This window comes from Thalassophryne amazonica, chromosome 17 (genome assembly GCF_902500255.1).
Source record: "Thalassophryne amazonica chromosome 17, fThaAma1.1, whole genome shotgun sequence".
Lineage (NCBI taxonomy): Eukaryota > Metazoa > Chordata > Actinopteri > Batrachoidiformes > Batrachoididae > Thalassophryne > Thalassophryne amazonica.
In genome coordinates this window covers 16174622-16188921 of record NC_047119.1, presented here as the reverse complement: position 1 = coordinate 16188921, position 14300 = coordinate 16174622, and the positions used below count along the sequence as shown (strand labels likewise).

General features: G+C 40.5%; 1 protein-coding gene across 1 annotated transcript in view; it reads left to right on the top strand.

The window, feature by feature from the left end:
• col27a1a (collagen, type XXVII, alpha 1a) overlaps positions 1 to 14300 on the top strand; it is a 176848-nt gene that overhangs the window by 72952 nt on the left and 89596 nt on the right. Inside the window, exons 9-12 of the mRNA XM_034191963.1 lie at positions 4270 to 4323; positions 4775 to 4819; positions 5805 to 5858; positions 9243 to 9287. Coding sequence (XP_034047854.1) covers positions 4270 to 4323; positions 4775 to 4819; positions 5805 to 5858; positions 9243 to 9287 — 198 coding nt within the window. The remainder of the gene's footprint in view (positions 1 to 4269; positions 4324 to 4774; positions 4820 to 5804; positions 5859 to 9242; positions 9288 to 14300) is intronic.

Below are 14300 nucleotides of genomic sequence, written 5' to 3'. Positions count from 1 at the left end.
CGGTTATTTAGGGATGCTCAGACGAGGACAATCACTTGCATAATGAGGGAACATCAGCTACAATTTGTTGGCCATGTGATATGCTTCTCTGGACAAGATCCAGCACCTTGGTGTTTCGGTGTTGAGGAGCCTAGCAACTGGAAAAAGCCAAGGTGACACCAACCATTTCACCTGGCTGCAACATATTGATAATTACTTTAACTAAATAGTGAAGGACTACTTCTCTGCCTGGGTGGCCACTTTCCAGGATCCAGGCAAGCCCATGGTGTGGCGGATGTTGAACTAGACATCTTGACTTTGCAGACAATGCTGTGATCTTTTTGGACTCAATGGATACCCTAATCCAGCACTTGAGAAGTGCTAGATTTGCATTTGTCCTGAATCAAGACTAAGATCTATGCTTTCAGTGACTTCCTGGACTCTGCTATCTGAGGTGTATCTGTATGTGGCAAAGTGTTGAACTTATAGTGTAGAGACATTTAGTTATCTCTGCAGTGACATTCATGTTTCTGAGTCCACAGTTTTTGAGACTGATACAGGTCTGATTCGGTCTATAAAGTCGCTGGACAGAGATGTTTTTTACGATGATATTTTTCCAGGAGAACGAAAATCAAAGCCTTTAGGGTCTTGATGCTTCCTGTCATACTGTATGTGTTTTAAGACTTGGATGAGGATACTCATATGATGAGCATCACTTGCATTGCGAAGAAGTGTCAGCTATGACATTTTGGGCATGTGGCACATTTCTTTGCACATGATCCAGAGTGGAGGTGCCTGAATGTGGAAGGCCCAGTGGCTGAAGAAGGCCATGGGCATGCCCATGCTTCACCTGGCTGCAGTAGATAGATGGTTACTGTGAAGAAGTTTGGATGGATTGGTTGTCTGCCTGGGTGGGTGCCATTCAGAACCCAAGACAGTTCCATAGTGTGGTTGATGCAAGCATGCACAACCCGAGCGCACTCTCCCAGACCCAGACACGACCTGTGAATGCAACGACTCGTGGCATCATGCTCCTCGATCTGACCCTGACCTGCTTTTGTAATTTCAACCAAGGAGCTTATCAGGGAATAATTCTCATTGACCTCATTCTGTAATAACTCAGCCATCATCCACACCCTGCTTACTCACCTCCCAGTCTGTTCATGCTTGCACAGATGTGTGCGTACACTCCAAATGGCTGCGGGCAGGCAGATTACACGAGTCTGTTATGAAGCTCTGTTGAGGACAGACATCTGGCTGAAGCGTTGCATATTGGAGAGTGGCGCCAAAAAGAGAAACAAGAGAAAAAGACAAAGGAACAAGCCAACTAGGCCAACAGTGACACACTCATTGCCATTACACTACGGCTCTGGAGAACACTTCACTGTCTTTCTTTCCCTTCTGGTCCTGTACCTGTCACCTGCCACTCTTCAATTGTTTTTGCACTCTTATCTCAAGCTTTTGCACAATTTTCTTTGTGTTTGTGCTGCACTGTTGTCTGTTTAGTTCACTGGGGAAATTGTTCGGTGAACTCTTGGCTTCGCTGCACCCAGGGGGAGGAGTCATTACACAACAGAACTATTTTTCAAGGGCTATTTTAAGGAAGAAGCATTCAGCATGGTGTCCAAGTTTTTTTTATTTCAGTCGGGATGGGTCATGCTACTGTACGAGGCCGTAATCATGTCGAGCATAGTGGAACTTTTTCCTTATTGTCACATAGTTTTGAATAGAGTTCCATTCTCAACGTGATGTCACCGTCACAGGGAGTTCCCCTTCTACCCATCATGGCAAAGGAATACATTGTCTTTGTTACTCATGTCCTCCCACTCAATCCATCCTCAAACACCCCCTTCTTTCCCACAGAGTTTAATACGATGATGATCACATCTCTGACTCTGAATCACCATCACATTGCTGACTGAGAAATAAGCACAACTGTTTGGCAGCATGGATTCCAACACCAGCTAAGGCCAGCTGGTCTGCATAAAGCGTTGATGACTCTCGGTTACTGTAATACACCATCGACCGCACTCAAAGCCCCGCCTCCCCGCTGGGCATTTAGAGGTTCAAACCTCACTCAGGCAAATTCTTGTCTGATTTCTAACTGGCTGCATTGTGCACTATATTTATCCACCAGTGGGATCGGCAAGCAGTGTGCACGGCTGCATATTTCGAGTGTGCCAAAGGAAGTTCTACATGAACACCTTAGCGCTCTGAGAATTCTAAGTAAAGTATATGTTTTTACACACGTCTTCACAGACTCAAGCCCACTTTGATGGTCTACACCAGGGATAGGCATTCAGATCTGCAACCAGTGTAGGATTTCCTTCCAGTTATTCATGACAAACCTGGATTCATACTACTGCCCTCTACAAACTTGAAGGATTAATCAGTAAAACCGCTTTTCCACTGGCGCCATATGACTGATCGAGGCAAGACGAGCTGTGTTGTTTGCAGTTTTGCTTTGTCCAAACCAACCTGGGCAACTATTGCTATGCAGCCAAACCACGATGGTGTCCGACCTTAACTGAGCTCACCACATCACAACCAAGTGAAAATGTCAACTCATGTCAGTGCTGTGACACATTCACTGAGACATTCCATGCTGGGTTTTTTATCTGTCAGTCAGTGTTCAGTCATGTTATTTCGGCATGAAAACCGCATACACTACACACACACATTGTGCTGGATCATCTTGATGAAGAGCTGAACCAGAAGGTGAAACTCTATTTTTAACTGTCAGTGTATGGTTCCATAATAATCTATGTTCATAAACTCTGTGGAGTGATTGAAAGACCAAGATTTCTTATATAAGTGGTGAAAATGGGATTCATCTTTCGGTTATTTGGCTTAACACTCAGAGATTGGGTGAGAACCTCAAATACGCTGGAGGCACTTGGAGTAGAGCCACTGCTTCTTCCCATCGAAAGGACCAAGCTGAGGTGGTTTGGTCATCTGGTGAGGATGTCATCTGGCTGCCTCCCTGTGGGGGGTCTTCCAAATACACCCAACTGGGAGGAGGTCCCAGAGAATACCTAGAGCATGCTGGAGGGATTATATCTCCCAGCTTGCAGGAACAACTTGATTGTATGAATGAGGAGTTAAAGCAGTGTCCAAGCATTCAACAGTTTAAAACAAAATATAAAGAATGTGTGTGGGTGTGAGAATCACTAGGTGTTCATAGGAAACTGTTATTGAATATTTATTTCTATATTTGTATATTTATTTATTATTATATTATTATTATTGTATGTGTATTTATATTTTATATATTTTTATATATTTATATTTATTTATATTTTTTATTTTATCTATATTTATTTCTATATTTGTTTTATGGATTTATTTATGTTCATTGTTAGCTGGGTCTGTCTTTTCTGTTGTGTTTTGTTTTGTCGGGGTCTTTTTGTCTTTTTCTAAAATTGTATTGTATCATTGTATTATTATTTTTTACTATTATTATTATTGTTGTTGCTATTATTATTATTATTATTATTATTATTATTATTATTATTATCATGATTGTCAACAGTAGTATTTTTAAGGACACAGGGATTGATGAATTCCTGTGTATATATATTATATTATATTATATTATATTATATTATATTATATTATATAAATCATTATACAGGGAGAAGGAGTTGGATTCGATAAGTTTTGACTTTTTCTCGTGCGTACTTGTGAGTATGAGTGAGAATGTGAGGCAGCACTACATAAATGCAGTCCATTTACAGCGATGTTCATTCCTCAGTATGCATGTATTTATTATTATTATTATTATTATTATTATTATTATTATTATTATTATTATTATTATTATTATCAGGATTGTCAACAGTAGTAATTTTAAGGACACAGGGATTGATATATAAATCATTATACAGGGAGAAGGGGTGGGATTTGATAAGTTTTGACTTCTTCCATGCGTGCGTGTATGAGTGAGAATGTGAGGCAGCACTGTAAAGCAATCTGATAATGAAAGCACTACATAAATGCAGTCCATTTACAGCGCTGTTCGTTCCTCAGTATGTATGTATTTTGGATATTTATAACCACTCTGCTTTTTTATAGCTCTCTGTTGTTGCAGTGTGTTACCGTGCACAATCTCTTACCTGTTGTGTGTGTGTGTGTGTGTGTGTGTGTGTGTGTGTGTGTGTGTGTGTGTGTGTGTGTGTGTGTGTGTGTGTGTGTGTGTGTGTGTAATTTTAATTTCTGGTCCAATCTCTCTCTCTCTCTCTCTCTCTCTCTCTCTCTCTCTCTCTCTCTCTCTCTCTCTCTGTCCTGCAGGGAGTGCAAGGTCCACTCGGAAGCCCAGGTGCCAAAGGTTATCCTGGCAGGCAGGTGCAGTAAATCCTCTACTGTGACTGGTACAGTAGTCATTGCTGAAGGCAGAGGGCCAAGTGGAATTAGGTTATGTAGAACAGCTAACTCTGAGCTCTGTTTGTGGAAAAAATTGGTGATAAATACTGAATACAGGTTTAGGCTGTCTTAAAAGATGATGGGAGCCGAGACGCATGCTGCAGCATGAATAAATAACCATAAAGTCAAACTGTAACATCAGTTGCAGAGCTACTGTTTTGTGTTGTGCTGTATAGTACAATAGGTCTTAATGTTTAAATCCTGCCATTGCATTAAATTAGTTTGGTGAAGATTTGATGACTTTATCAGAATATTTCTCATATTCCATTTACCACTTTTAGATACACCATCACCATGCACCATGCACTCAACACAACTAGTTAAGTTGTTGAATCACTGACTTTTTAATTTATTTATTTAATGATTTTTGCAGGGTTTACCAGGACCTGTAGGACAGATGGGGCCTAAAGGCGTCCGGGTAGGTTTCACACTTTTTGTTTTAATGTGTGTTAAGAATAAACAATACCAGGTTTAGAGACAGATTTTCACAATGAACTCTCAAAGCAGGAGTATTTTGCTGTTGCATCACACAGTCAAATGCACGCACACACTCAACCAGCATGCGACAGCATTAATAGCACGTTAAACACTGCAGCCTTTGATATCAAATCCACATTGTGTTACTTTGCACAGCCACACGGTGACACCTTTCACCTGCATTTACATGCACAAAGGAAGACACACTCACAAACAGCTTTTTATTTATTTATTTGATTATTTAATGTTGCATTCTAATAAGGATTCTTTATCAGCACCCTGTGGCTGCTCCAAAACCTCCCCTGCCCCCATTGGCTGGAATTTCCTGTTTAAGCTATGCATGAGGCCCTTCTGTTTTAAGGAGATATTAGAGTCCCCTTGTTTTCTCTTGCTGTCCTTCTTGATATTGCTCTATCACCTGTCCACTTATAACCACGTTGTGTACACCTCAACAACACAGCGGATGGCTGATGAGCAGGTATCACCATCCTTTCTTTCCCGGGGAGATACCCATCAGTCACTTGCTGAGGATGCTGGTTAGCATAAAACCCTGAAGACAGCCGGCTCTATGGCACCTTCTTCAGCGAACAGTTATTGTCGTATTTTTTTTTTTTTTTTTGGGAGGGGGGGACACTTGTTTGTGTTGTCCTGTGTGTCTCCCTGCACCGACAGCCCTGGCTATCTTCAGAGATCCCTGGCGTGAGGGTATGTGCCCTTGGACTACATCGTGGAAGCCAGCACCATGCAGTCCATGGGCATATACACTTGCCTCATGGCTTGGTTCTTCACTGAAGCCCATCCTACCCATGCTGGACCGCCGGCTCCTGAAATTCGGCCACGTCGCAGATGAGCTGCTGTTCCTCCCGATGCTCATGCGAGAGAAAGCTGACATCTCATCTTCTTGTCTCCTCTTCCTTTCTTTGCAGGGTTTCATCGGGATCCCGGGGCTTTTTGGCTTGCCTGGGCCCGATGGGGAAAGAGTGAGTACTTTTTCATGTAATCCTCCTCCGTCTTTTTCCAATATCACTGACGTTGAAGGTTGCATTTGCAGAACTGTACAGTGAACCTGGCTAATAGGCCTACGAACGTTTCTCCTTTTTTAAATTCATTGTTTTAAGGCTTGAGCAGCCCCCCAGCTGTCCGAGAAGCTGCTGAATAAAGTTTTGTGGGAGTGTTGATGACTCATATGATAAAAGCCCCGCTAAAGATCCTTTGAACTGCCTGAACTCTATCAAGGCTGCCTCCTCCTTCTGTGCAGCTCTTTCAAACACGGAGTGATTAGCCTACTTTTGGCTTGCTCCTGGGTTTTGCATCCCCCCCCCCCCCCCCCAAAAAAAATGCAAGATAGCCTGTGAGATGGCTCAAAGTGAATAACACACTGTGTCTGCCCACCCCCTGAGAAAATGGTGTTTATTTTAGATATATATTTGAGAAGGAGACTTTGATGGGAAAATAATGCTGATAGATTGCAATCAGCTGTTCCCCGCATCTGGTAAAGTAGGATTTGATAACATGAGTTGGCTTTTTAATTGTGTGTTTTGGCCTTGACCCAAATATGCAATTGTTGTTGTTTTTTTTATCGTGTCTCAAAGTTCTAATTAAATTATTTTCCTGATTCTTAATGATAAGGTTTCTGCCTATCCTGGACTACATGCTGCACACAAATGTAATTGGTGGGTCCAGATAATCACGTGTTTTATCTGAATGCTTTGGGCCTTGGCAGATGTATGAACTCTAACGAATGTCCTTCCTCATGGCTTTGTTTGCTTGTTTGTTTGTTTTGCCATTACATGTGGTCCATTATGTTGTCATGCTTCAGTCTATCTATGTGTGCAGACACATTCTTGTGAACACGATAACCCAGAAATAATATATGGTAAACACTTCATACTTATACCATAGGTAGCCCTTGGTGAGTAGATGAGCTCATTGCACATTAAGAAGGACAAAGTGATTCTTAATGTGAACACAATAACTCATTAGCAATGCATGCAAGATGCTTATTTACAACGACAACACCCCCTGTGAAGTAAATCATGACATTTTATGGTTGTTTGTTGTAAATATTTGTATAATATAATTAAGGGAAAGCCTCGGACCAAATATCAACGTAGGATGATGTAAATATATTGTGTCGATTGTATGTGATACACCATAGGTCAAAATTGCTTGGGTGTATGAAGGTCTTGAGATGAAGATACTTTAAATAGACTGACACGATTTGTTAATGATAAATTATTGTAGGCTTTAATGGTACATACATGTGGGTTTATTAAAGGTCTTAATGAAAATATAATTGGAAAGTAGAATATCAAGAACATACACTTCTGATTTCTCGAGATCAATAGATTGATTGAATGATCGGTGTAACTTACAAAAAACATAAAAAATATGTTTATGTCGCCGACATTAATGAGCAAAGCACCTCACCATCTCATCATGTCATTTAGGTCCTTCAGACGTTTTTCAGTAAAATTGTTCTGGGGAGCATTAGCATGGATAAAAACCTTCATCTTCTGGAGGATTTTGCTCCCCAGACCCCCTCTCCCCCTCCCCCCAACCTGGGTCCTCTTGACTCCCCTGCCATTTTAAGTATTTTTCTTTATTTTCCTCTCACATGACTGGAAGCACCTCACCATCTCACCATGTCATTTAGATCCTTAAGACTTTTTTTCAGTAAAATGGTTCTGGGGAGCATGAGCATGGCTAAAACTCTATAGCTTCTGGGGGGTTTATACTTATAAAATAGGTACCGCCTACGGCGTAGATGATGACATTTTATCTATATATTTGCATAGTAATCCCAGCATAGTGATTTCTCTTTCGAATGTGGTGATGCTCTAACAACAAATGGGGGAAAATTTGACACTTGGAGTAGAAATAAGTTGGTTGTATGTTGTGGTTGTTTGGTGCATATATTTGAATTGTAGTGAAGATTAATTAATTTCTAATGTGAACATAGTACATGAAAACTCTTGAAACTTATACAGTACACAGAAAGTAAAATTTACTCTGTTGGGATAACATTTGGTCACAGTCCAAATAGAGTTAAATATACTCTAGTGCTAAATCAACTCTATCACAGTGTAAAATCAACTCCTGTTGGAGTAGAAACATTTGATTTGACAAGGCAGTAGAGCTGATTTCACTCTATATACTAGGGGAGCTACGACCACTACCTTTGCATCCCCCCCCAAGACTAAACCAAACCAACTTTTTAAGGTTCCTTAGATGAACCCAAAACACAATCAAGATGTTCCCAAAAATAAAAACTGGCTTCAAGCCAGTTATCCAAGATGGTGTCCAAGATGGCCACCAAAATAGGGTTTTTCTCTAAAACACTTTTAAACGACATATAAACAACTTAAATATCACAGCGATTCAGTGATAAGTGTCTATTGGTGGCAATTTTGGACACCATTTTGAATCTTAAACCCATGAATAAATTTAGTTTCGGCACAAATTATTTTTTTGTGACCTGCAATGGTCTTCCCATTGATGCTCTGTGATATTTAAGTTGTTTATCTGTTGTTTAAAGGGGTTTTAGTGAAAAAAAACCTATTTTGGTGGCCATCTTGGATAACTGGCTTGAGGCCAGTTTTTATTTTTGGGAACATCCTGATTGTGTTTTGGGGTCATCTAAGGAACCTAAAAAAGTTGGTTGGGTTTAGTTCTGGAGGGGTGGGGGGTGGGGGGTGCAAAGGTAGTGGTCGTAGCTCCCCTAGTAATAATAGAGTGTATTTTACTCTATTTAGACTGGGACCAAATGCTATCCGGGCAGAGTAAATTTTACTGAGTAAATTTTACTCTGCAGGTGTCCCCATGTAGAGTAAATGAGTGGATTAGACTTTGAGATTGTTTGGTGCCTATATCTGCATATTAAATATGATGAAGTGTTTGTTTGTTTGTTTTTTCTTTTTTTCGCATTCATCACTTAAGAAAGGTTTATAACAGAATTTTTGTTCGGTTTGTGCTTATATAATTGTGTAAAAATAGAATGACATACACAAATATGTTAATTAACATGCTATTTTGCACAAATTATTCTAATGGCCATACCTCAATAATACTTGAAAAGAGACTTCACATTCAGAATATTTATAGAATGCATAGTTCAGTTATTGTGTTCACACAGACATAATGCTCTCGAAGTAAATAATGATTAGGATTCTGTTTACATATCCTATATTGTATTAGTGTGTAAAATTTGGCTGGACATTAGTTCTACTTGTTTATATAATGTTTCTTTTTCTTTTGATTTTGTTTCTGTCTTCTTCAACCCTTTTCATTTTGTCTGGTTTTCTCTCTGCTCATTTCTGTTTCTCTTTTCTATTTCTACCTCTTTCTGCTGCTTTGATTTTTAGGGCATTCCCGGTGAACCAGGGAAGAGGGGCAAGATGGGTAGGCCGGTAAAGTTTTGTCTCAACATACTTTACAGATACTCTTTCCAAATGTAATGAATTGTGCCATAATGAGATGCATGAATGTCTTCTGAATTTCATTCTGCTAATTGTGATGTTTACTTTGATAGGTGATATTACTGTTCTGCCATAAGCGGACTGTATATACACTGGACAAACCCTTTGTGATGTCACGCACAGGTCTTTGAAGAGCGGCTGTGAAGCTCAAATGGGGCGAATATTAACATAACAGTAGATAAATGAGTGCAAATTCCTAAAACAAATGATGGTCTTTACAAATCAGCATATAGATTTTTCTGTGGCAAGATTTGCTTGGTGGCTTACTAAAAGATTCACATAGTTATTCAAGTCAGCACCAATGATGTCAGGATGAAGCACTCAGAGGTCACAAAAACAGACATAGAGAAGACTTGTGACCTTGCCAGGAAGTGATTAGTGATTTGGCGCTATATAAATGAAAACAAATTGAAATTGAAAAAAAAATGGATAGGTTGTCCTGAATGGGGAAAGTAGCTAAAGATACCAAAATCATTTTTGTACGAGGTTGCAAAAAATGTTATATCTGCTGTTTAATTAGGCTTAGTAACGTGAGCATCTACGGGGATTGACTCCCTTTCAGAGAGAGCCTCGTGTGGCCATTCAAGGAACTGCGTGTTTTGGCACTTCCACATTAGCTTCATTTTTCAGCAGTGGAGGTTGTCGCTTGATCATAACCCTATTAAAGTGAGCCAACTGCATAAATTTACTTTTGAATTCATTCCTGTATTTGGGTTGCACTGAAGCCTTTTGGTGTAAGCACCTGCATCTGTGAAAATTTATCACATCATTCTTTGAGTCAGTATTTCCATAGCTGTTGACGAGGGTTAACTGCAGGAGGAATACTGTGGTGTCCCATCAGCCTTGTGTTGGGGTCTTGGATGAAAAAAGAAAAGGTTTTTGTTGGCTTAAAGTGGTTTTGCACCCCCACCCTCTCTGCATGGAGTCATGCCAGTTGAAATTCGCCTTTGGTTTCTGTTATGTGTTATACTCCAAGTCAGTTGGCAGAGTTTCAGTAAGAAAGCCCGCAACACTACTGAGATCATGTCGCAGCTGTTGCTTACTGGCTTTTCTGTAAATAAGGCATTTATAGGTCAAAATGTCTGAGCATGCGCAAGTCTGCTTCCTGTTTAAAACTACTGTTCAACTTTGTAACATTTTTTTAGGCAGTAGATGCGGATGTGTGTAAAGTTAAGGTGTGAATGTGTGAGGATTTCTTTTTGCGAGTGTTATAAAAAAGAAATAGAGCAATTAGTGGATTTAAGGCACTTTTACGACAATATAAGCCTTTTTGTAACTGTTTTGAAAGGTTGGGGGGGGATGTGGGGTGGGGGGTACACAATGACGTGGAATGACTGTAATCGCAGGCTGTAGTTCTGCTTTCTGTACCAAACAACACAACACGGCACACTTCTCATTCTTGCAGACGATTGCTGAGAATCTGAGCTCACTCCTCCTGCGTGGAAAATGGAAAGATGTAGGATAGCCCCCCCCAACCCCTCCACCCTACCCCAACACCACCCAACAGAAAAAGGAGAAAGCACAAGAGAAGCACCTGAGCCAGATCCAGACATTTTTATGGCTATAACCGCAGTGCTCTGTCGAGGACGCAAATACGCACACACACACACAGACAAACACACACACACCAAAGAGACACCAGGGAGTTGATGCTTCTAAAATGTCGGAGAACATAAAAACCAGACGTTTCCAAACTGCAGTGCCAGCAGTTCTCCATCTGAACTCCTTTGCTGTTATTGTTGTTGTTGTTATTGATGAGTTTTAGATCCGTTTATTTTGGTTTTGTTTACATTTTGGAGCTCTGCTTGTTTTGAGGCTCGTTCCAGTTTCTGAAGTTCTGCGCCGCTGCTTTGTGATGCTTTGGGTTTGTTTGTTTTTTTTTCATCTTGAAGCAATACGGTGGGACACCGGCGATTTCTAACGTCGTGTAAAAGCAGAGAGACACTGAAGTTCCTCGTGACTTCTTCAAAGGATTTTTTATTACTCTTGTCAAATCTGTTTCCTCACGTTTGTCCCTCATTCATGCTTCAGTGACGACAGCTCTATGAATCAGTATTTGGGTCACTGTCTGGCTTCTTACTTTTCTTTTGCACATATTTTTTCCAATTAAAGAGCGAGATAAAGCAGTGCACTTACAGTATTACGATCGAATGTGACGTATTAATTATTCGAAGGAGAGGTGAGCACTTCTAGGGAATACAGAGCGCGCATACATACTCTGCGCGCTAAGATAAAAGCGTATATCATGAAGGAGATATTTCAAAAATGTGTTTTCTGGGCTGCGAAGTCATTTTATGACTCCCTAATGACTTTATTTGTACAGAATTTCTGGCAAACTGTTTGCTGATTAATATAAGCTCCAGATCATCTCACTAGCTATGTAGACAGTGGCGATATCACTAGAAAAGTGTCTTGTTCTACTACATGACTTCATATTATCGCTTGTTTTGGTTTGTCGTGAAGTCACTACACCAATCAATCACAAATATTTGACTCATAAATATGAGCTTTTGATGAAATATTTAACCATACTGATAGTGGAGGTACTATTATGGTGTTTTTGGTTTCCTAATGGCTTCATTATGACTTCATTTATGCCAAATGCATAAATAATTAAATGACCAAATGAAATAAATAGCAGTGCACAGTACAGAATGTGTTTGTCTATATGTGATGCTAAATAATAAGAAATTTCTGCACACTTAACTCCAAGCAAATCCTTATTTATAACCACATAAAGAAAAGGCAGTTTATCTTTTTTGCTACTGTTTTTTCTGACACCTCAGTGGCTGTGAGTGCAGTGTACAGGTTTATAAGTCTATATGTGGTGCTGCCATAGATTGGCGGTCTGGTTAAAGTGTACCCCGCCTCTCATCCAGTGACCACTGGGATAGGCTCCAGACTCGTTTCTGGTGGGGGTTGGCCTCCGCTAGGGCTGCGCCTTGTCATAAATCCTGTTTGTGATATTCATGGACAGGATATTGAGGCGTAGTCGGGGGGAGGAGGGTTTCCAGTTTGGTGGGCTCAGGGTCTCATCACTGCTTTTTGCAGATGATGTGGTCCTGTTGGCTTCAACAGCCTGTGACCTCCAGTACTCACTGGATCAGATGCAACTGAGTGTGAAGCGACTGGGATGAGGATCAGCACCTCTAAATCTGAGGCCATGGTTCTCAACAGGAAACCGATGGATTGCCTACTCCGGGTAGGGAATGAGGTCTTTCCCCAAGTGAAGCAGTTCAAATATCTCGGGGTCTTGTTCACAAGTGAGGGGACAGTAGAGCGTGAGATTGGCTGGAGAATCGGCACAGCAGGGGCGTTATTTCATTCCCTCTACTGTACTGTTGTGACGAAAAGGGAACTGAGCCAGAAGGCGAAGCTCTCAAGCTACTGGTCAATCTTCATTCCTACTCTCAACTATGATCATGAGGGTTGGGTCATGAGCAGAAGAACTATATCACGGGAGATATAGTTAGAGATAAGGTGAAAAGGTCAGTCATTCATTATGAGCTCGGAGTTGAGCCACTGCCCCTTCATGTTGACAGGAGCCAGCTGTGGTGATTTGTGCATCTGCTAAGGATGCCCCCTGGGGACCTCCCTGGGGAGGTGTTCCATTTGGGAGGAGACCCTGGGGAAGACCCAGGATGAGGTGGAGAGATTATATCTCCACAATGGCCTGGGAACGCCTCAGGATCTCCCAGTCAGCGGTGGTCAATGTGGCTCAGGAAAGGGAAGTTTGGGGTCCCCTGCTGGAGCTGTTGCCCCTGCGATCCGATCCCGGATAAGCGGCTGAAGATGAGATGTGAAAATTAATGAATGTTACCAGAAATAAATTTAGTGGAAGCTAATAGCTCTGATCAATATTTTCAAAAGCAGCTGAAAAGCTAATCTTCCAACAAAACAGTTAGCTTCACTAATTAGCTGTTAGCTGATTAGCTGAACTGTGATTGCGGCAATATCATTAAAAAGGTTTTTGACTTGTGGAAGTGACTTCATGATAAATACATGAAGAAGTCATAATATGAAGTTGTATATAGTAAAAAAAGAAATAAACTGTCAATCACAAATATATTAATGATCAATATGGGCTTTGGATCAAATCTCTAGCCACATTGGTAGCGGAGATTTTGGAAAACATGACACTTTTGCACAGTGTGTTGCTTGACCTTGACCTTTTACCTATAACTTCCAAAAGTTAATCAGCTGGATATACTAACTTAAATAATATTCCCAAAAACTTTTGTGTTTCTATTTCAAGTTCAGGTTTGAGATTATCATCAGCATACAGGTTTTATAGTTTTACTCTAGCAAAAACAGGCAGTATCTATCTAGTGCTTCCAATCAATGTGTGGAGGTTGGAGTAGCTGAATGTAGGTATTATGAGTGTTTCTGGATAGACTGGCTCAGCTGCATTGTGCTTTCTGGATGTGGTTTCCCCTCGCAACACCACCATCTGGTTGCAAAGTTCACAGGAGTGTCTCGTTTACTGCAAAACAGACAGAATAATGACTCGGCCGCTGGTCTCTCATGCTGCATTTAGAAAGTACTCACCCTAAGTAGCATAGTTTGCTGTCCACACCCTGCAGCTGATAGATTTAATGCTCATACTAGGACTATTATACACTTATTTTGCACGTATTTCAAACTTTTTTATAGCGAATATTATGTTTGAGTGAGGGAAATTGTTGTAATTGCAGTGCAATTACAGTAGCAGCACCTTTTTTTCTTTCTTTTGTAGTAGAGCAGTTAGTGGCATGTCTGCAAAGTAATTTTACTCTCATGGTAAAACACATATAAGTTTTATTGCACATATGCATGGAAGGAAACAATCTTTTTTGAGATATACGTATTTGAATAATTTTTCATTTTTGCATGATCAAGTCTCCTGAGCTGACACTTAATATATAATTGATAACTATTGTTGCGTATCAGTAACGCAGACGTTAT